This window comes from Marmota monax, unplaced genomic scaffold (assembly GCF_021218885.2).
Source record: "Marmota monax isolate L192 unplaced genomic scaffold, Marmota_monax_Labrador192_F-V1.1 WCK01_AAM20220418_F8-fsc00014, whole genome shotgun sequence".
Classification (NCBI taxonomy): Eukaryota; Metazoa; Chordata; class Mammalia; order Rodentia; family Sciuridae; genus Marmota; species Marmota monax.
This window is the reverse complement of record NW_026695222.1, coordinates 37,497,412-37,519,941: the sequence shown is the minus strand read 5'-3', so window position 1 is coordinate 37,519,941 and position 22,530 is coordinate 37,497,412. Positions and strand designations below refer to the sequence as shown.

General features: G+C 63.1%; 1 protein-coding gene and 1 long non-coding RNA gene across 3 annotated transcripts in view; one reads left to right on the top strand and one right to left on the bottom strand.

Moving 5' to 3' along the window:
- Positions 1-8,084: 8,084 nt before the first annotated feature.
- Positions 8,085-20,674, bottom strand: LOC124085323 (uncharacterized). The gene is made up of 3 exons (XR_006849416.2): positions 20,490-20,674; positions 18,595-18,727; positions 8,085-8,706 (listed from the first exon to the last, which is right to left on the bottom strand). It is a non-coding gene; the product is annotated as an uncharacterized LOC124085323 (long non-coding RNA).
- Positions 16,242-22,530, top strand: part of Lama5 (laminin subunit alpha 5) — a 44,218-nt gene continuing 37,929 nt past the window's right edge. For both annotated transcript variants that reach the window (XM_046432914.1, XM_046432913.1), the window contains exons 1-2: positions 16,242-16,637; positions 20,282-20,434. In XM_046432914.1, the coding sequence (XP_046288870.1) occupies positions 16,332-16,637; positions 20,282-20,434 (459 nt within the window). In that variant the 5' untranslated portion in view covers positions 16,242-16,331. The remainder of the gene's footprint in view (positions 16,638-20,281; positions 20,435-22,530) is intronic.

The following is a 22,530-nucleotide window of genomic DNA, read 5'->3' as shown; positions in this document are numbered from 1 at the left end:
AGTTGCCGGATGAAGTGGCACGGCTTTGGAATCCCAGCAACTTGAAGGGTTGCAAGTTCAAGGCCAACCTCAGCAACGTAGCAAGGCCTTAAAAAGCTCATCACGACCCTGTCTCAAAGTTTAAAATTTTTTTTTTAATATTTATTTATTTATTTTTAGTTATCGGCGGACACAACATCTTTGTATGTGGTGCTGAGGATGGAACCCGGGCAGCACGCATGCCAGGCGAGCGCGCTACCGCTTGAGCCACATCCCCAGCCCTCAAAGTTTAAAATTTTTAAAAAGGGCTGGAGATGGAGCTCAGTGGTGACCCTTGGATCAATCCCGGTACCAAAAAAGGAGACTCAAGGGGTGGCCTTGGTGTGGTCACACGGCACACCTCACCTCTGCGCCTGCTGAGGTCTGGAGGTAGCGGGGGCCTGGAGGTGGAAGGAGGTGGCGAAGAGGTCCGAGGAGCCACGGAAGGTCATTCCTGTTTCCAGAGGCAAAGCAGGACCCGCGGGGGCAGTGGGAGGCCAATCCACAGACAGCAGAGGTGGGGTGCCCTATGCTGAGGGCGGGAGGCCACTTCCTCAGAATCACCTTCGGGGGCCTCTGCACCCCAAATCACAGGATCCCTCCTTTCCAAGCAGCGCCCCCACTTTGCAGACGCTCTCCGGGGCTGACGCTGAACTTGCCCTGTAACTCAGCAGCATGACGGCTGGTGCTTGGTTTTCAGCAACCTCAGCCAGTGACCTCAAGTCCTCCCTCAGGGCACGCCGAGGTGCCTTTGGCCCGCAGGGTGTGCCTGGGACACTGACCCTCTCCTTGGTTCCTCCGTGCAGTGCAGCAGGGGCCACCAGCCACACCTCAACATGGCTCCCTTTCTAGAAGTGCTCCTCTGTTCCCGCGAACAGGCGGCTCAGCCCCTGGCCTCTCATGAAGGGCGCATCCCAGCACCTGATGCATTCTGTTACCAGTTCACAGCGGGGAGTGCCAGTGCCACCAGCTTAGAGAGCCCACCCCAGTCGCCACAGCCAGCTGGGAGCCAGAGGAGCAGGAGCTGTTCAGGCCCAGACTCTGGAGCCTCGGAACAAGAGGGACCAACCGTGCGGCCCCATCTGGGACTGAAGCCTGGGAGCCCCCTGGGGAGTCGTCAGTCAGAGTCCAATCTGCAGGGCGAGACAGATGTCCTCAGGTGAGGGGCAGTGACCACTGCCTCAAGAGCCCAGCTCCAGAGCCTCTTCTGCCTCAGCCTCTGTTCCGTCCCGCCCAGCCTGTCAGCCCCCCACTTTCAGTGCACCTCAGTTTGCAGCCCCATGTGCCCTGTCTCTGGAAACACCCTCATACACACCCCAAGTGTCTAAGTCCTAGGAGTGTTCTCGATCTGATCAAATTGACAATCCAGATTAACCATCACACAAATCATAGAAAATCAAATCCAAGAACACAGGAAAGAATGATGTATCATGACTGAGTGTACCCAAGAGTGCAAGGTTGACTTACCATTAAAAAGTCAGTCCAGGGCTGGGGATGTAGCTCCGTTGGTAGAGGCTTGCTCCACATGCACAAGACCTTGGGTTCAATCCCCAGCACCACACACACACAAAAAAAAAATCAATTCAAGCTGGGCAGGGTGCCACAGGCCTGTAATCCCAGCTGCTCAGGAGGCTGAGGCAGGAGGATCACAAGTTTGAGGACAGCCTCAGGAATTTAGTGAGGCCCAAGACCGTGTCTCAAAATAAGAAATAAAAATGACTGGGGATATGATCAGTGATAGAGCCCCCCCAGGTTCAGTCCACGGAAGGAAGGAGGGAAAGAGGGAAGGGGGCAGGAGCAGTGGTGGGTGCTGCTCTCCTGGCATCCCAGCAGCTCAGGAGGCTGAGACAGGAGGAGGATCAGGAGTTCAAAGCCAGCCTCAGCAAAATCGAGGCACTAAGCGAGAGGGGCTCAGTGGTTGAGTGCCCCCGAGTTCAGTCCCTGGTACCAAACAAAAGAAAAAAGGGAGGGAGGGAGGGGGGGTGAGAGGGAGGGAGAGAGGGAGGGAGGGGGGGAGGGTGGGGGGGGAGAGGGAGGGAGGGTGAGAGGGAGGGTGAGAGGGAGGGTGAGAGGGAGGGTGAGAGGGAGGGTGAGAGGGAGGGAGAGAGGGAGGGAGAGAGGGAGGGGGGGAAGGAGGGAGGGAGGGTGAGAGGGAGGGGGGGGGAGAGGGAGGGGGAGAGGGAGGGGGGGGAGAGGGAGGGGGGGGAGAGGGAGGGTGAGAGGGAGGGTGAGAGGGAGGGTGAGAGGGAGGGAGAGAGGGAGGGAGGGAGGGAGGGGGGGAAGGAGGGAGGGGGGTGAGAGGGAGGGGGGGTGAGAGGGAGGGTGAGAGGGAGGGGGGTGAGAGGGAGGGGGGTGAGAGGGAGGGTGAGAGGGAGGGTGAGAGGGAGGGAGAGAGGGAGGGAGGGTGAGAGGGAGGGTGAGAGGGAGGGGGGTGAGAGGGAGGGTGAGAGGGAGGGAGAGAGGGAGGGAGAGAGGGAGGGGGAGAAGGAGGGAGGGAGGGTGAGAGGGAGGGGGGGTGAGAGGGAGGGTGAGAGGGAGGGGGGTGAGAGGGAGGGGGGTGAGAGGGAGGGGGGTGAGAGGGAGGGTGAGAGGGAGGGTGAGAGGGAGGGAGAGAGGGAGGGAGAGAGGGAGGGGGGGGAAGGAGGGAGGGAGGGTGAGAGGGAGGGGGGGTGAGAGGGAGGGTGAGAGGGAGGGGGGTGAGAGGGAGGGGGGTGAGAGGGAGGGTGAGAGGGAGGGTGAGAGGGAGGGTGAGAGGGAGGGAGAGAGGGAGGGAGAGAGGGAGGGGGGGAAGGAGGGAGGGAGGGTGAGAGGGAGGGGGGGTGAGAGGGAGGGGGGTGAGAGGGAGGGTGAGAGGGAGGGTGAGAGGGAGGGGGAGAGGGAGGGAGGGTGAGAGGGAGGGGGTGAGAGGGAGGGGGGTGAGAGGGAGGGTGAGAGGGAGGGGGGTGAGAGGGAGGGTGAGAGGGAGGGTGAGAGGGAGGGTGAGAGGGAGGGAGAGAGGGAGGGAGAGAGGGAGGGGGGGAAGGAGGGAGGGAGGGTGAGAGGGAGGGGGGGTGAGAGGGAGGGGGGTGAGAGGGAGGGTGAGAGGGAGGGAGGGTGAGAGGGAGGGTGAGAGGGAGGGGGGTGAGAGGGAGGGGGGGAAGGAGGGTGAGAGGGAGGGGGGGTGAGAGGGAGGGAGGGTGAGAGGGAGGGTGAGAGGGAGGGGGGGAAGGAGGGTGAGAGGGAGGGGGGGTGAGAGGGAGGGAGGGTGAGAGGGAGGGTGAGAGGGAGGGTGAGAGGGAGGGAGGGTGAGAGGGAGGGAGGGTGAGAGGGAGGGAGGGTGAGAGGGAGGGTGAGAGGGAGGGAGGGAAGGAAGGAGGGAGGGAGGGAGCAGGAAAGCTCTCCTTGCAGGCCTCCGGCTTGTGTCTGTGTGGCTGCCCAGGCGCCTTGGGCATCTGCCCGAGGCTCCCACTCTGCTGCTGTCACCTTGAAATCCTCACCTTCCCTCCAGGAAGGCCACATTGACATCCTGCCTGGGCCAGGCTGTCACTGCCCGTGGGAGTGCCAGTGGCTCAGCCTCTGTGGATGGCGGGTGGTGCTGGTGTGAATCTGGAGTGTCCCCCAAAGCTCCAGTGCTCAGAGGTGGCCACCTAGGAGGTGCCTGGGTCACAAGAGCTCCAGCCTAACCGGTGGGTCCTTGGTGACAGTGGGCCCGGCTGCAGGACAGTTGGGGAGGTGGCCACTGGGTGTCTGGGCAGTGCTTTGCTGCTCTCACCCAAAGGCCTGACAAGAGCGATTTTAGAGGAGGAAAAGCTTATGGGGCTCCCGGCCTCAGAGTCTCAGTCCCCAGACGGCCAATGCCATTGCTTTGGGGGACACCTGACCGTGGGTGTGCCTGGAGGGGTCTCTCCTCTCTCTGGCGCCTCCCCTCCCTCTGCTCCCCAGCAGCCTGGAGCTCTGGGCCCCGCCCCCCGCTGTGATGCTTCTGCCTTGGAACAGCGGAACAGCGACCACCACGGGCCAGACCCCCGGAACAGCCGACCGCGGACCAGACCCCCGGAACAGCCAACCGCGGGCCAGACCTCTGAAGACCTCTGGCCAAAAGGAGCCTTTCCTCCCCCGAGTCGCTGTCCTATGTTGGACACCGTGGTGCAGAGCCGACTAACGGGGCAGCTTCTCAGAGTGCCAGGCACTCCACCAGGCACGTGCCAGGAGCACAGGAGGCTCCGGCACAGACGCTCACTGAGATGTCGGAGAAGCTTTATCTAATAGCCTCCGGTGGGTTCACCACAAATGTCCACTGATAGGCGGCGGCTGGACAAAGCATGGGCGTCCTGCAGTAGGTGGTAAAAGGAGCCCCAGGCCCGCCCAGTACACGGACAACTCTCAAGATGACAGAGTGAGAAGACCAGGACACCCTGTCCCTCCCACAGACAGCATGCGTGTGACCCATCTGTATCACACCAGGAGGTGCAAGCTGACTGGCGCTGAGGGGAGTGGCACAGGGTGGCCTTGCCGTGGAAGGGTGCTGCACCCGGGGTGGCGGTGGTGGCCTCGCGGCTGCACACGCCCATCAGACTTACCAGTGGGGTGCTGAAAGGATGCGGGCTTCATTGTATGTGAAACAACTGGTGGTAGCTGCTGGGACTACAGGACTCGCGCGCGCGCGCGCGCGCGCACACACACACACACACACACACACACACAAACACACACAGCACTCAGCCGTCTCCCCTGGCACAGGATTGCCAAAGCCACGTTCTTTAAAGGGACGGCAGCTCTCTCTCCCCCACTGTAGTCCATGAAATCCAGATAATCCCTTTTCTGAAACAGAGGGGTCAGTGTCCTGCCAAAGGGCAGCCACCATGAGTCTCCATCAGCCGGGCTTCGGGGAACTCAGCTGCTGCAGCGCCACAACTGAGGGGATCCTGAGGATGTCCACGCCTTCCCCTGCTCTGTCCCCATTGGCCACGTGGAGGCGCCCAAGAGCCACACTGGTGCAAGGGCAAGGGTCACCTGTCTGCTAAGCCCTCTTCTCTGCTGGCTGGAGGGAGCTGGGCCCTTTCGCTCCCTTGTGCAGTGAGCTGTTGACAGAGCTGCCTGTGAAGCCTTGGATGGGACAGGGTCAGAGGCCAAGCGGGAAGGAGGGAGTGGGGGGCCCGGGGACCCAGTATTTGAAAACATGCTCTGGCTGAGCCCTTTTTACAGAATCCCAGAGCATCTAGGGGTAGAGCAGGAGCTGCCTTTGTAGGCAGTCTAGGTCAGGGTCCCCGATGCCCCCACGACCACCCAGAACATGCTCACACACGCTCCTGCCCCAGTGTACCCCAAGCACCCTATATGACCTTGGCTGTCAATGTCACTTTGGCATTATGAGCTGCCGTGACACCCACCTCTGCCTCTTTAGCTGTGTGACCTAGGACAAATTATTTAGCTGCCTCTTCCTCCCAGGTGTAAACTGGGTGGTTGCAATACAGCCACCCAGCAGGGCTAGGGATGTCTGCATTCAACCAGGCTAACAAATTTCCAATGCTCTGAACAGGTGAGGAACTTAGAAAGTACTCAGTATACCAGCATTCAGCATTACCATCACCACCACCATCACCACCACCACCATCACCACCATCACCATCACCACCACCACCATCACCACCATCACGACATCACCACCACCATCACCATCATCACCAGCACCACCATCACCACCACCACCACCACCATCACGACATCACCATCACCACCACCACCATCATCATCATCACCAACACCACCATCACAACATCACCACCACCATCACCACCACCACCACCACCACCACGACATCATCACCACCACCATCATCATCACCAACACCACCACCACCACCACCACCACCATCACCGCCTTCACCATCACCACCACTACCACCACCATCATTACCAACACCAACACCACCATGACCATCACCACCACCATCACCACCGTCACCATCACCACCACCACCACCATCACCACCACCACCATCACCATCACCACAACCACCATCACCACCATCATCACCATTATCATCACCATCACCACCACCACCATCACCATTATCATCACCACCACCATCTCCAGCACCATCACCATCATCATCATCATCACCACCATCACCATCATCATCACCACCATCACTACCACCATCACCATCACCATCACCACCACCACCATCACCATCATCATCACCACCACCATCATCACCACCACCACCATCATCATCACCACCACCATCATCACTACCACCATCATCAACACCACCACCACCATCATCTCCACCACCACCATCATCATCATCACCACCACCATCACCATCACCACCATCATCACCACCACCACCACCACCACCATCACCACCACCACCATCACCATCACCACAACCACCATCACCACCACCATCACCATTATCATCACCATCACCACCACCACCATCACCATTATCATCACCACCACCATCTCCAGCACCATCACCATCATCATCATCATCACCAACAACAACACCATGGCCATCACCACCACCACCACCATCACCACCATCACCACCACCACCATCACCACCACCACCATCACCATCACCACCATCACCATCACCACCACCACCACCATCACCATCACTACCACCATCACCACCATAATCACCATCACCACTATCACCATCACCACCATCACCACCACCATCACTATCACCACCATCACCATCACTGTGATAATCACCATCACCACCACCATCACCATCACCATCACCATCACTGTGATAATCACCATCACCACCATCACCATCACCATCATCACCATCATCATCGTCATCCATACGTCGGAAGTCAGATGGCTAGATTTGAATCCTGCCTGGGTTGGTGACTCTGGAAGTCATACTGTAAGTGCCCCAGCCTCACACAGGTCCCCATTCAGACTGCCTGGATGTCAGTGTGCAGCAGCCCCTGCCCCACTGCTAAGTCCCATCCCGTAGGTCCATCTCACACAGACACACTGAGGCAGTCTCTGGAGAACCTCTTTCCTCCTCCACAGAGCAACTGCGTCTGGGCCAAGGGGGGCCCAGGCCACCTCAACACGGATTGTATGCAGAAGGGGACCAGCCCAAGCATCACCACCATCACCATCATCATCACCATCATCCAGGCCTGGGTGGGGGTCAGGGTGAGTGGTAGGCCAGGGTCAGGAAGCAGGCCTTTTTCCTGGGTCGGTCTGAGCAGAAACTGCAGCCACCCTCACCCTGCCACCTCAGCAAGCCTGCCCTGAGTGAAGGCCCAAGCCGTCCCAGTCTTGGAGCCGGGACCCAGGGGGTGAGGACAGAACTGTCAGTGACCATGGGCAGAGCTGGGGCCGCCACTCCAGCCCTGCAGGGCAGGTCTCTGGCCTCTGACCGCAGGTCCCTCCCCAGGGTGGGAGAGCCCTGGCCAGGCCCCCTGGGAAGTGCCTAGGGAGGGTCAGGCCCCACTGGCCAGAGCTCAGGGACCAGCAACAGCCTCCGACACGGTTGTGGGAGACGGAGGTCCAGGCCGGCCCTCCCTTCCAGCCTTCCCCATGACTTCACCTCGTTTTGTTATTTTATTGTCCTTTATTGGATCTGCTTCCCAGCTCCCAGGGGACCTGTCCTGGGCAGCGGGACAGGTCCCAGTGCGTCCACCAGCACAGCTGGCCCAGCAGAGAGTCTGTGAGGTCAACACACCCGCCATGTCCTGTCCCCACCCTTCCCTGGGGGCTGCCCACAGGCTCCGGGCCAGCAACGGGAAAGGAAGAAGGCCTTCCTCCCAGCACCCTCAGGGCTCCCATGCTGGCCAGGGGCCAGCAAGTTCCCACCGACCCCATCAACAGGTCAGGTCTAGGGGAGAAGGTGGCAGGGCCACACCCCAGGCCAGGCCTGACCTCTGACCCCTCCAAGCTGACCCGACCCCAGCCCCAAGGCAGAGCAGCACAGCAGGAGAAGAGAAGGCACACAGGGGCCTGCGGCCAGCAGTGTCCCATCCCCAGACTCCTCCGGGGCCTCCGGTTCCCGTCAGGAGGTGGCCTCTCTTCTCCGTGACCCTGAGGGTAGAAGCAAGGCTTCACCAGGATGGGGCCGGTGGGGCTTTATTGGGACACCTTAGCAAACTGTGCAAGGGCCACTCGGCGTCCACACTGGGAGCAGGGCAGACCACATGTGTGTCCACCCTTTGCTGCTGCTCCCCAGGGAACAGGTCTGGCTGTCCACCACCACCATCACCACCTGAGTCCCTCCCAGAGGTGGCTTTGGTCTGGCTGTCCCTGTGGGCTCCCATCGGGCTGGATCCAGTAGCCTGCTCCCGAGGACAGGAGGAAGAGGGGGGTGAGGTCAAAAGGAACACCCTCAGGAGCGGCACTGGCAGAGGGGCACTCGCAGAAGCCACCGACGTCTTCCAAGCCTCCACAGCAGGTGTCCCGCCTGCTGGCACCAGGGCGGGGGGCTCCATTCTCAGCCTGAGATGAGAGAGGGCAGGGAGGCTGGACAGAGAAGCCATCTAGGGAGCGGCAGGACCCGCAGGACCGGCGCTGAGGCTGCAGCATTCCTAAGGTACGGCCCTCATGTCCGCGGCTCTTCCTGCGCTCCAAGGAAGGTGCGGGGCGTCCACGTCAGCAGCAGATGCGGGTACTGAGGAAGTGGGCCTGCCAGACCAGGCTTCAGGGCAGCGTCCCGCAGCCTGAGGCTCCCTGGCAGCCCTGTGGGGAGGTAGAGTCTTTAGCCCTTTAGCAGAGCAGGAAGCGGAGGCTGCGGGAGGAAGTTGCTCCCCCAGGCAGGAATTAGGAGGCAGGGAGGCCCCAGCTGTGCGAGCCTAGAGGACGGCCCATGGGAGGAGTCAGGACTTGGGGACCCCCACTACCTCCCTGGAACACCCAGCGAGTAGGAAGGCACCCAGAGAGCTTGCTCGGCACCCCACCGCCCCCGGGGCCTGGCCCAGCTGGTGTCTGAGCACCGGGCCAGCCTGCAGCTGCCCAAACACCCCCGGGGCAAAGGCTTGTTATCCTTGAAAGCAGGGAGCACAGTGACGCATCCAAATTCCTGCCCAGGTGAGTGGCCTGGGCTTGTCCTGCCCGCCTGCCGCCGGCCCGCCCCAGGCCCTGGGCTGCCCACCCTGCCACTGCCTCCCGCCAGCAGGACCAGAGGACTATCCCCTGAGCGCCAGGCCTAGCTAAAGGGCACCTGGGTCCCCGTGGGCTTGCCTGCAGGTGCCCACTGTGGGGTCAGAGGCCGCCCTGGGCCCTAGGCACAGTGCACTGAGCTTGAGGACCACTTGCCTCTGCCAGCACCTGTGCCAGCGCCCTGCTGGGCCAGGCTGGGCAGCAGGGGAGGGAAAGCAGGGGCTGAGGGGACAGCCCAGCCACTGTCATGCCACCTGGCCGTGCCTGGGGGCCCAGGGGCCACACTGCAAGTCCATGAGCATACAGCCGAGCATGTCACCTTGCTCCAGCATTTCCACTGCTGGTGCCCCTGGGCCAGCGCTTCCTGTGGTGGTGTGCCTACCCCACATGGCAGCCTCAGTGACTATGTGGCCAGGGGACACCAAGGTCCCCCCCCCCAAGAATTCCCCAGGCTTAGCCAGGAAGGGCCTGAGCTCAGCTTGGGTTGAGCTGAGGCCAGGCCACTCCTGTGCCTCCACTGTCTGGCCGGGGCTTTGTGCGGCCCCTGCTGCCTGGCCACTGCGTCCCTCCAAGGAGCACTTCTCCAGGGCTGGGACCCTCTGGACACTCACTAGTGCTACCTGAGCACCTCCTGTGTCCATCCCTGTGTGGGCACAGATGCCCTGCAGCTGTAGCACAGACGGCATCTCTGGGGGCCTGGGGTGTCTCATGGGGCAGGTTTCCCAGGACATGTGGCCAGTCAAGGTTGTCATAGCCAGGGGCAAGTGCTACGGCCTCCAGCCAGTGGGGGCCAGGGCTGTCGCTCAACCCACAGGGTGCAGGCCGCCCGCTACGTTGCGGAGCTTGCGTTGGCCGAGGTGGTCAGCAGTGCCTGCTGGAAGGGTGTGGTCTGTGTCCTTATGCAGTCTTCGGGTCAGGCGGGTACTCTGCCTCCGAGCTGCACCCAGCCCGGGGGGGTTGAAGGGTCATGGCCACATGAAGGGCTGTGTGGGTGGGTGGTCAGGGAAGACGTCTCTGAGGAGGTACTGAGTAAGAGACCTGAGGTGGCCCCATCGCTCCCCACAGGCCACCCCACAGCTGTCAGAGACAGGAGGGCCCGAGCGCCCTGGACACAGCACGGCCCAGGCAGCGGAGCCTGGTGCCAGGTCTGGGGAATTCCCGGAGCAGGCCTCCCACGGGCTGGGCTGCGTCCCTCCAGCTGGGTGGGCCAGGAGGGGGCTCTGAGCAGCCCGGGGAGGGGGAGACCCCCAGTCTGTGCCAGCCTCCTGGGGGACCCAGTAACCTCCCCAGCTCCTTCCAGAGCTCGATTTCATGGAGCTGGAGCTGGGACCTGGCTGAGGACACCAGGGTCAGTGTTGACTGGAGAGCGTGGGGCAGTGCCCTCCTGGATTGGGATGCAGGTCAGGGAATCCTCGGCCCTGTGAGGTGGCAGCAAGAGCTTTCCTGACCAGTGGTGTCACCTGGCAGGGACAGGGCCATGTCACCCTGTGCAGCTGGCCTCTCTCATCCTCAACCTCTCATCCATGAAGCTGGGGTGGTTAAGAGCAGCTACTCCGAGGGGACTGACCGTCACATCAGGAGATGCACGCAGAGGGCTCCGTTGCCCACCTGGGGGCTCCGGAGTCTGGTCACATCACACAGCAGGCCCAGATGGAGCTAGGAGCAGGGGCCAGCAAGTGACTAGGCATCCCAGCCCTGACCTCACTGTGGGGGATACCTGACGCCCTGCAAGAAGGAGCCTGGGCCCCTAGTGGACCCCATCACCCTCTGCAGCTGGCAGGAACATCCTGAGTCTCCGTGGGTTTACATTCCCTGAAAATGTCCCCCCAGGAGAGCCACAGGACAAAAGCCTGGAGCTGGGCCCCGCCCTTCCCCTGGGGCAGGGGCCCAGCTGAGCTCCAGGGGACCCCTCACTCCCAGCTGCACAACAGTGCAACTTGTCTCCAAATAGCTAACCATGACAGATATGGCCCTTAAGCAGAGACCCAGGCCAGAGGGACCCCAGCTGGGGGCACAGGGCAGGTGACTCTCAGCCCCCATCGATCACCGAGGTGGGAGGGGTCTGGGCCTGCCCGTGCCCCTGCCTCCTGTCTCCTGCTGCCGTGACTCAAGGCCAGGGCAGGGGCACAGCATCTGCTGCCCGGCGGGTTGGCAGGAAGGTCAGTCTGGGGACATGCTGGTCTGAAGCACAGTAGCCAGGCAGGGCCTGGGGGCCGGCTGCAGAGGGCCCAGGCAGCTGCAGCCCACCTTCCTCTCACCGCCAGAGCTCACCCCGTGAGCACGCACCTCCCAGCCCCTGGGGCCTGTGACTCCCAGGCAGGGGCGGGGGCAGCACCCCAGCCTCCTCAGCTCAAGTCGGGGCTGGGGGCTCGGAAGCTCCTTGCTCAGGGCCACACGGGCAGCAGCTTAGCACAGCGCGTGAGGGACAGTGGGACACGCGTAACTCCTCATGGTGTCCCAGGGCCTTGTGGCAGCGGTGCAGTTGGGGCCTGTCACTTTGGGGACCCAGCCCAACACTGCAGGGGCCACCCAGGACCCAGGACCCTGCCACTAAGCTTGGCAGCTCAGGGGCAGTAGGCGGAGGAACAGGGAAGGACAGAGACTGAGAGACAGACAGACAGGGGACAGAGAGCAGTCTGAGGGAGCCCCTGGAGAGTGAGTCAGGATAGACAACGTGGGGGGCCACGGGGGGGGGGACCCTGGCACTGAGCAGGGGCCGCTGGGCCCAAGCAGAGGGTGAACCCCGTGGGGCGTCAGTGTGGCCCGGGAGCCAAATGGCTGTGGCGCTGCTCTTGCAGGTGTAGGTGGGGGCCTGCTCCCCCCATGATGAGGGACCTCCCGGAGCTGCCCGTGTCCCCTTCCTTCCCTCCTAAAGTTGGGGAGGGGAATGGCTAGGCCAGCTATCACTCGTGACCATTGGCCCAGGAGGCCCCGGTTTGTGGGACTTTGGAAGCCATCAGCTTACCAAGCCCTGGCCCTGCCCGCTGGGCCTTGCTGGGGGGTGACATTCCTCCTGGGCTCCAGGCCTCCTGGCCATATAAGGCTGCCTATGGGCACCTCTTGGAGAAGCAGAGCCCTCCCCACCACCCTGTGGGAACCAGATTTGGCCAGGCCCCCAGGATGGGGGAGGGGCCTGCTGGAGCCTGGGTCCTGGGGGGGAGGGCACAGGCCAGTGGGGCCCCGGGGCTGGACACAGGGTCCCTGGGTGCCACTGGCCTCCCACTGTGCTGGAGCCCCCTCCCTACCCAGGTCCCCCACAGGTCCTAATCTGGAGAAGGAAGGTGGGGAGGGGCGGGAGGAGGACCCGGGAGGGAGACCAAAGGTTAAATAGGATAAAACTGTATGCGTTGTGTTGTGTGTGTGCTGGGGAGGGCTAACAGGGTGTTGCCCTTCCTGGGGGCCTGGAGGACCAGATCCCCCAACTAACACCCTCTGGATCCCCGACCTGGGCTAGGTCCCAGGAGTAGCCTCCTCCCTGGAAGGAACAGGCCCTTTCTCTCTTGGAGCTGGGGGGGGGGGGCGCTGTCCCCAGGCCACCTCCTTACTGGTGGGTGTGTCTCTCAGGCCAAGGGCTGGGGACAGGAGGGGAAGTGTCAGAATGGACCCATGGGGATCAGGGCTCCCTGGTGAGGGTCCTGCTGGAACCAGGCTTGCTCTGAAGCCCTCCCCAGCTGCAGGGCCCTCTGGCCAGGAGCAGGTGTGCCCAGCGGCCAGACCTCCATCCCAGGCTCTCTGCCTGCTTGCTGCCAGACAGGTGGCTGGTCTCCTAAGATCCCCAGGCTCCTCTGTTGTAAAAACTGAAACAGCAACCGAGCTGTGTGCAGTGTCCGGTGGAAGGTTCCGAAGAGCCACGGGGCCCCTGAAGGGTCAGATGCCCTGTGAGCTGGACACACCCTGCAGGCAGAGGCAGAAGGATGGAGTGGAGTCTCTGAGAACCTGGCCCCAGGTCAAGTGGTGGGCAGGTCAAGGCCTCCATTCCTGATGACCATCAGCCCAGAGCCCCAGCTCCCGGGGTCAGGCTGGCTCTCAGTGCAGGGGCCAGCTGAGAGCCGTGGCACACTCCTCAGGGGCAGAAAGGGCCACCAGAGGGCAGAAGCACTGATTTGCTGGGCTGAAGACAACTGAGGAGACCTCCCAGCTCATCAGTCCTCCTCTTAGAGGACAATGCTGGACCATGCCCACAGCAGCCTCTGGAACCTGCCCCACGGCTCCCTCCTGGCTTCTCTGCCCCAAAGACAGGTACAGAAGTCCCCACCGCTGGCTCCTGGAAGGGCATCAGGGCAGCCCTGAGAAAGGGGATGTGGCCTCTAACACCCCAAACTCCGGCTGCCCTGGAGCCGGAGAGGCGGAGAGTCCTTCTCTACCCGGCTGGGGAGGTTTGCCTCTGGATCTGCAGTCTTCCTTTGCAGCTTGTGACACCTGGCCATGCCGTGGAGGGGTGTCCCCAGAGGTTAAGGGTTGAGTCAGATGTCCTGTGCCCCGCCTGATCCCCGACAGCTGTCCCAGGTGGGCCATGTGGGGCTGAGGCTCTTCCAGGAATGCCCTTAGAGGGTCAGCAGGGGCTCTAGTGAGGGGGCTGTCCCCAGGACAGAATCACTTGGCTCAGGGGCCCCTGTCCTAGGGCTGGGGGATGAGCTGCCAGACCTTTTCCCCTCGGGAGTTGTCACTGACTTCTGCCTGCCCCCAGGTCCCTTGCCACCTGGGGCTGGTGGGGGCGGGGCCTGGCAGGACAGGGATGAGCCGCCTCCACACCTTTCCTGGCCCCTCTCCTGCCCGCCTCAGACAGGGCGCTCACCCCTGTGGAGCTGGGACAGAAGGCACTGGGCACTGGCCGAGTGCGGGGAGGAAGGAGACCACACTGGGACTGATGGGGGAACAGGAGGGGCTGACCCACGTGTGCTCCTGACCACCCTGGTCCTTCTGGCTAGGTTCAAGGAGGAAGGTGGCAGGTGCCCATGAGTGGGGGGGAAGGCAGGAGAGTCAATGGCCCCTTTGGTGATGATCAGGCAGCTGGCCAGTCCACGGGTGGGGGGGACGAGACCCACCCCTCCCCCTCTCTGCCTGGGCCTGTATGCTGCCCCTGGGACAGTGCCTCCACCTCCCCCAGCCCCTCCGAAGCCCTGGCACACTGGAGGGCCCAGTGTAGGGGCAGAGCATGCCACCCCACCAGCCCTCTTGTCACACTGCCCTCAGCCCACTCATCCGCCCCTGCCAGCCACCAGTTACTGGGCAGCTGTCTGCTGGGAAGCAGCAACTCAGGCTGACCCTCCAGGTGCCATTGGGGCAGGCTGACTCAGCGCATTCCCAGGCAGCCTGCCCTCCCTCTGGCCTGGCCAGTGCCCTGGGATGGCAGAGGCCTGGACTGGCCACTAGGAGGCTCAGGGGCCCTGAGCCCAACCTCTGTCTGTCCAAATCTCTGGCGACTCAAGTTCTCAGAAGCCTTGCCAGATCTTGGCCTGGGGAGTGGTCCTCAGCCTCTATTCCCCCAGGCTGTCAGAGCCCTAGCTGTCAAGAGGGGCCCACAGGGCCAGAGAACACTGCCCAGTGTGTGTGTGATGGGGAGGACCTCTGGGCAGTACTAAGGGAGGGGCCAGCCAACCCCCCATCTGGGTACCAGCTACTGCCCCAGCTGTCCCTTGCTGGGGATCAGAAATCAGCTCCTGAGCCAGCCTGCCAGGACTCCGGATTCCTCCAGGTCTTCCGCCCACCCATCCTCCCCGCCCCTCCTCCACTCCCAGCTTTGGCTAGAGAATGGGCCTCCGTGCCCCACCCCCCAGGTGGGAGAACTAACAGGTTAGGGAGGAGCCAGTAGGGAAAGCAGGAAGGCTCCCCGCAGCCTGTGTCCAAGCTGTGTCCACACAGCTCCTGGGGATTTGAGATTTGTAGGTGGCCAAGGGTGGCCAGGACACTGTGGATGGTGGTACAACCTTCCGATAGAGCTGCCAGCTCAGGATTCCCACCAGGACATGCTGGCCAGCACTCCACAAATTCAGCAGCGCCCCCGAGATGGTCCAGGGAGCCTTCAGCCCAAGAGAGGCCAGGGCCAGCTGGCCTGGCTCAGAGACCAGGAGCTGCCAGCCCAGCAGCTGCATCCCCACCCCCACCCCCTGAGGGCTTCCCTCAAGGCCAGTTTGGCCCAGGAACCCAAGGGGAGGAGACCCAGTAGCTGCAGCCACCCCAAAGCAGAAACCGGAACACAGGGCTGGGGATGTGGCTCAAACAATAGCGCGCTCGCCTAGCATGTGTGCGGCCCAGGTTCGATCCTCAGCACCACATACAAAGATGTTGTGTCCGCCAATAACTAAACAAATAAATAAATATTTAAAAAATTAAAAAAAAAAAAAAAGAAAAAGAAACCGGAACACAGCCCTGAGATCTTTGCCTAGTGTCCTTCAGCTGCAGGCATGAGCAGGGGAGTGGCCCTGAGCATGGGTCCAGGGTCCCCCGGAGAACGGGAATCCAGGGTGCCGGGAAGCACAGGTGCTCACAGGCACCCAGCCACACTCAGTAGAGAGCCCGTGTTAGCATCCCCGGTCCACTTCCTCCCTCCCCATTCCCCTACTGGAGTATGGGACAGGCAGAAGCCGGGGGCTTACTCTAGACTGGCTGCCCCAGGAAGCAAGGGGGTTTCCAACTGGACTCTCACTGTCCCCCTGCAGATGAGGATCCTTCCAGGGCACCCACCCTTGGCCCCTCACAGGTAGCAGAATGCACCTTCCCGGCACACGCGCAGAATGGGGCGACTCGGCAGGGCAAGGGCAGCAGGCAAGTTCTCAGGAGCCCCTCAGGTGACTGAAGTTAGGGAAACAAAGGGGGGATGCTGGACGGGGAGAGGCAGGCCCCTGCGCGCTGTGGTTGGGGCACCCCAGCAGGGTCCCATCTGGGGTCCGGAACCACGGCCTCGGGGAGCAGGGAGGCGCTGCGGCACCAGATCCTAGGGCCTGGACCCCGGCCAGCAGGTGCCCCTTCCGGTAGGCCGCCAGGGCCGGGGTCTGAAGGGTTAAGGCCGCCCGGCGCCCCTCCCCCTGCCCCCTCTCCCCCCAGCCCTCTCCCGGGGGCACGGGGCTCGGGCTCCCGGGCGGGCCGGGGCGGGGCCTGACGTCTGCAGGCGGAGCGAGCCGGGCCGGCCACCGCGCTTCAGACCCGCCGGGCTCCCGCCGGGTGCGCTGTCCCTGGAGCACCGAGGCACTGTCCGGAGCCGGAAGATGGCTCCGCGGGACGCACGGCTCCGCACCCGGAGCGCACTGGGCGCAGGCAGCCCCCGGGGTCCCACGCCACTGCTGCTGGCCGGATTGGTGCTGCTGGGCGCGGCGCGGGCACGGGCCCCAGAGGACGGCGACTTCAGCCTGCACCCGCCCTACTTCAACCTGGCCGAGGGCGCCCGTATCTCCGCGTCCGCGACCTGCGGCGAGGAGGCCCCGGCGCGCGGCCCCCCGCGCCCCACCGAGGATCTCTACTGCAAGCTCGTGGGGGGCCCCGTGGCCGGCGGGGACCCCAACCAGACCATCCAAGTGAGCGCGGGGCGGGGGAGTAGGGGACACCGTCCCGAGGCTTTCGGGACCAGGGCGCACCGGGCTTGGATCCGGAACTCAGCCCGACTCCTTGGGGAGCGCCATGGGCGGGGAAGAGTCCAGGTACCGACTCTCCCGCCGACTCCCTGGCTTAGCATCTCGGGGGACCGAGAGAGACCCCAACCCGGCCACTCAGGCTCGGACGGGAAACCGCGTCCCTCCGGAAGGACCAATGAAGTGTCCTTGTGAACTTGGGGGCTGCGGGGGACGTTCAGTTCGGTGGCGGTGAGCCGGGAGGGAGGGTGCTGGTGCCTAGTCCCTGGCAGCCCTAAGTCCGGGATCCCGGCGAGGGCGGGACTTGGCTGCCTGTGGGGAGGGGGCGGGCGGCTCCGCCCTCCCCCGGGACAGGCTGGAACCTGCTGGCCTCCGGATGGGGACGGGGTGAAGGCGGGAGGGGCCAGGGGCCCTGCTCAAGTGTTGGGGCCCTCATTGCCATCATCCTAGGGTTGAAGCCTCCCCTGCCCTCCCCCGCCCTCCCCCGCGGTGGGCAGAGGACCTGGGTGGGACATCCAGGTCAGGGAAGGCAAGAGCCCAAGCTTTCACTGGGAGTGGAACACCTGTGGGCAATGCTCTGAGCCTTGCTGCCCAGCAGGCGGTGGGTCAATCCCTGAAGAGCTCTGGAGGTTTTTCCCCAGGTGGTGAGCCTTTGGTGGGTCCAGTTTCTGGCCCTGTGGTTGGACCCCAGCCAGGACAGTAGGGTCGAACAGGTCTTCTGGATTTAGGTTGGGGCTGGGTCAGCCTAGGGGACAGGCAAAGTCTGCTCCAGGAACTCTTTGATAGCCCACCCTGAGTCAAATTCCAGGTGCAACCTTAGCCTCTTCCAGGGACCTTGGTCCACCCTTCTGGAAGGAGATGACCAGGGGTCCCACCCTTGGGGAGGAAGGCGCTGAGAGGTGGCCAGCCCCCTGTGCCCCTGGGCCCACATGCATTCTCTTCAAGCCCAACACAGCTCTAGGCGTTGGAGGGTGGAGTCCACCCTTCAGGTGGGGAAACTGAGGCCTGGAAGGGTGTAGTCACCTGCCTGAAGCCCCAAAGCCAGAACTGGGTCAGCTGCAGAGAGCCACAGTAAGCCTTCTGCCTGGGTTCCCATACTGCATCTGGTTGACATCAAGGGTGCGGGTGTCAAGATAGAGAGCCTGCGGGTCCCTCCGGACCTGCCCCAGGGGCCTGGCCAAGCTCCCCAGGACTCTCCTCTGCTCAGCTGGGAGTTTGCACTGTACCAGGGAGGGCCCAGTCACTTCCAGATCCCAGACCACTGCCCTACTGCCAGCAGTGCTGCCTGGCTGGGGACCACTGCTTGTATGTGTCCCCTCATGGCTGCTGTCACCTCTGCCTAGTGCTTAGGCCTAGTCCTCTGGGGTCAAGGCCCCTCCCCCGCCTCTCCTTAGCTGTGTTTCCTCCGAGATTCAGTTCCTAGTTGGTGGGTGACGAGATTCAGTTCCTAGTTGGTGGGTGACGCACACCTTGCCTGAGGCTGGGAGCCTGGCCTAGAGCCTGGAAGACAGGCGTACAGTGACCACTCGACAAACCTGGGTCTGGCTTTCTGTGATGGCATGGGCTGTGCCTCACCCATGCATGGCACGCAGAGGCGTCTGCAACACTGGGCCATTAGTGACCCTGCTCCAAGGTCACATGGCTGACAGGACCACTGTGACCTCGGAAACCTTCTTTTCTGAGCTCAAAGGCCTCAGATTCCCTGCCTCGGATGGGTCAGTGATGGGCCTTGCCCACAGCACCTGGCTGGGTGCTCTAGGCAGGTGGGCATAGGTGTGGAGGACAGGAAGCCACAGCTGCTCTTCCATCCTATGAGCAGAGCCTGCCCCAGTGTGGGGTGGCAGTCCCATGGTGGCAGGGATGGTGGAGGAGATGGGTCATACGGAGGCTTGGGGCATCTCACCTGGGAGCCTGGGTGCATCCTGCTGGGCCTCTGGACAAGGCAATGAGTGGGCAGCAGGGACTTCCACCTTCTCTCTCTCAGGTAGGCATCCGAGGAGCCCAGGCTGGCCTGGGGCCAGACTAGAGGTGACTCACTGGAAGGGGAAGTCCTTATCAGTGTCTTGCTGTTTCCTAGCTCTGTTCCCAGCAGGACCCTCTGCTGTGGCAGAGGGCTGAGGGAGCCTGTTTCCCAGCTCTGTCCACTGTGAGCCAACCCAACAAAGAGGCCATCAGGGAGGCCCTGGCTACTACCTGGAGCTCCTGCTGTGGATTGCTGCTGAGTGGGACCAGGGCCATCTCTCCCTGGCCCTCCAGACCACCTCTGCTGCTGGCAGGGCTGAGCATGTGCTTCCTGGGCTCCTGGAAGACCCTAACCTTTGACCCTGGGCCCAGCCTCCCTGGGTCAGCCAGCTCGGCTGCATGGTGCTCCCAGGGAGGCCCTGGGCCCTTTGCTCAGCCCTGGCTCAGCAGGCCAGGGAGCCCTGGGTTCCAGTTTGGGGTCACCGTTTAAGCTTAGTGGTGTGGCTCATGCAGGCCCCCACTGCCCTAGCTCCTCCGTGTGGCCGCTCTCGGGGGTGGACTGGGCCGTGGCAAGGAGTGAGGTCCAGAACTCTGGGCCTCAAGGGAAGTAAGGCCTCCAGTGGGGACTAGCCAGAGAAGTCGCAGGGTGGAGTAAAGCACTGAAGCCTGGCAGGGTGTGGGTCAGCACCTGGGTGGTCCGGAGTGCAGGCCCGTCTCCAGCAGGGTTAGTCTGCCCACCTCCCTCAGCCCCAGCCTGGAGCCTGGGAGGACAGCCACCCAGTTTCCCAGGCTGGGCCTCAGTCAGTGTGAGTCTCCAGGGCTGCCTTTGTGTGCAGAGGGACAGCAGGTCTGGTTTCCTTGTGGGGGTGGGTTCCACTGGCCTGCAGCCAGGGCCCTGCCCCTCCCCCACCAGGGACAGCAGGACAGGCTCCTAGTGGAGCTTCCTCCTCGTCCCCCAGCAGGTGGTTAGACCATGACAGGAACAGTTGCCAGCCCTGAATGTGATCTGTTAATCCTTGTTCAGCCAGAGGCAGGTGCAGCGTCCTCCCCACTCTGCAGATGGGGACACTGAGGCTCCATGGTGTGGTCGCCATGACTTACTTGGCCCTGTCCCAAGCTGGAGGCCCAGGCTGCACCTGCCGTGGCGCCCACACCTGCCCTCTGAGCCTGCCTCCCAGGCTGCCCCTGGCTGGAGGAGGACCCTAGTCCAGAGGGCTCTGTGTGAGAGTTGGGCAGGGGCGTGGGAGACAGGTTGGTGGAGCCAGCGCCTCTCTCCCACCCTCCTGGCCACCAGACGCCCTCCCCGACAGGTGAACTTTCTGTCTGTGGCTCTTCCCCCACTGACCCTGCCCAGGCCCTCTGGCAGGGTGCAATGGGCAGGCCACCTGCCTGCAATCGTCCCCTGGAGGTCTTCTGTGGTGCTGCCTCCTCAGCCCCAGCCTCGCCTCCCCCCTGAGCCCTGCCCCTGCCCCTGGTCTTCCTGTGACCATCTCATGTGAACCGCAGCCTTTAACCGGAAAGTGGCCGCACTCCCTGGCCCTGGGGACAGGTCTGGAGGTTGTGGGTGGAGCTGCTGTGCTGGGACCCCGGGACCCTCTCCTGGCCGTCTGACCCTCCTCTCCCTGTAGGGCCAGTACTGTGACATCTGCACAGCTGCCCAGAGCAACAAGGCACATCCTGTGAGCAATGCCATTGACGGCACCGAGCGCTGGTGGCAGAGCCCGCCGCTGTCCCGCGGCCTGGAGTACAACGAGGTCAACGTCACCCTGGACCTGGGCCAGGTAGGTCCCTCTGGGCCTGTGCGGCTCCCACCCTGCTCCTCTGCCACAGGCTTACCTGGGGCACTGACAGTGAGGAAATGGTCCCAGGGCTGGTGGCCAGGCCCAGACAGGCCTGCGGGGGGAGGCCAGCACCTGTGAAGGCAGCAGCGCACCTTGGTTTTCTCAGTGTCCCTGGACACAGGGAAGGAAGGGCCAGTGGGGGAGGTGTGTGGCAGGGGCGGGCAGAAGTGCTGGGGCCTGGTCCCCTGGTGCTCTGGGCACCCTGGTGTTTACTCTGAGGAATTCCTGGCGGCCGTGGGAGGGGCTGCAGGAATGCCAGAGGCCTGGCTGAGGTGGACATTCCTGGAATACCTGTGTCCTGGCCTGGTGGCCTGAGGGTAGGTGGGCGCACACAGGCCTCTAGTTCCCATCCATCCTTAGCCCCAGGCCCCGTGCAGGCAGGTGGGTGGGGCCTGGTGCTCCTTGGAGATGAGTCAGCCCCATAAGGGGGACAGGGCCTGGGACCTTGAGAGGCTCCATTGTGTCCTCCCCTAGCCCTGGGGTCCTGGCCTGTGACATGGGCCAGCAGCACTGTTCTTCCCTGGGCGTAGGAGTGAGGAGGTGGTGCCAGAGCCCGCAGACCTACCCTGCATGCCCAGAGCCTGTGTCCTGGCCTGCTTTCTGCCGTCCTGCGGTGTGACCCAGGACTCTTTTCTGAGTCTGTCCCCCCCACAACCTAAAGGTGTTGGGAGGTGACCAAGTCTCCTGCATGCAGACTCCTGCAGGCCCGCTGAAAGGACAAGCCCCAGGCAGGTCCCCGCTGCCTGCTTCTGGCAGCACATGGACCCAGCCCGGCAGGGCAAGTGTGCTGGACTCCCAGTAGGTGGCTTGGGATTGCCAGAGGGACCTGGTTTTGCTGTTCTGTCCCTGCTGCCAAGGTGGGGAGGAGAATGGGGAGGGGCTGACCATCAGTCATCTCACTGGTTTTCACCGTCTAGTCTCCCTGTCGCCTAGGGAGGCTTCAGCAGCCCCAGTAGGACCCTGGGGCACCCTAGTCTCTGGCACAGGGTCGGGCAGTTCAGTGTGTGAACTCTCACCTGCTGGGGGCTGAGGGGTCTTCCTTCCTCCCAGGGACCAGCCCGCCTGGGCTGGGGGAGGGAGAGGGCCTGGTCTCCATGGCAACCTGGGTGGACCAGGTGGGAGCACTGAGGGTGGGCTCTGAAGCCTGCTGGCCTCTCTTGTGTGAGTGGCACCTAGAGATCTGCCTTCAGAGTCCTCCTGGCAGGGAGAGGGTCCACTGCATGGACATCTTCCTCTCTGGGCCTCGGTTTCGCCAAGTGTAGGGTGTAGGGAAGTGTTCAGGAAGAGGCCACCCCCCTCCTCCCTCCCCCCTCCTCCCCCACCCAGCCATCTCCTGTCTACCCTTCTCTGTCTGGCTAGATGCGTCCACCAAGGCCTCTGTCTTGGCTGGCCCAGGGGCTACCAGTCTTAGTGGGGGCCTGGAGCCCTGCCTTGTCCCAGCCATTTCTGAGGTGGGGGGGGGCTGTGGACCCAATTCCAGTTCTATTGCTGGGGGAAGTTCTTCCTGGGGTTTGGCACCACGGGGGTGGGCCCATCCTTGGAGATGCCGTTGGCCCTGGGCTGGGGCTGGGGCTGGGGCTGGGGCTGCGTCAGGAAGCTGGGCTCGGCCGCTGCCTTTGTTCTGGGATTGGAGCGGATGCCCTGGGAAGGGGCGGGGGCGGCTGGCACTGGCACAGGCCTGCTTCCTGCACCTCACAGGCCTGGGAGGTGGGCTGGCCGCCTGGACACTTCTGTCTCACACCCCTGTGGGTGGGACCCAAGGGCTCTCACACGGGGCAGTGGGGCAGTCCCTGTGGCCTCTGTCTGGGAACAGCCTGTCTCTGGACAGGACTCCTGGAGGGCCTGGGCCTGGTGACTCTTTCTGCAGGGGAGTAGCCCCAGGAAGAGGCTCCCGATGGTGCCTGGTGACTCAGGAGCAGTTTCCTGAGACGCAGCCTGACCTGCCTGGGGCTCAGTGGGGGTTCTTGTGCATCTCCTTGTTCTTCTGGAAGCTTCTAGGGCTGAGTGGTCAGATGACTGGCCCAGATCCTCATGCA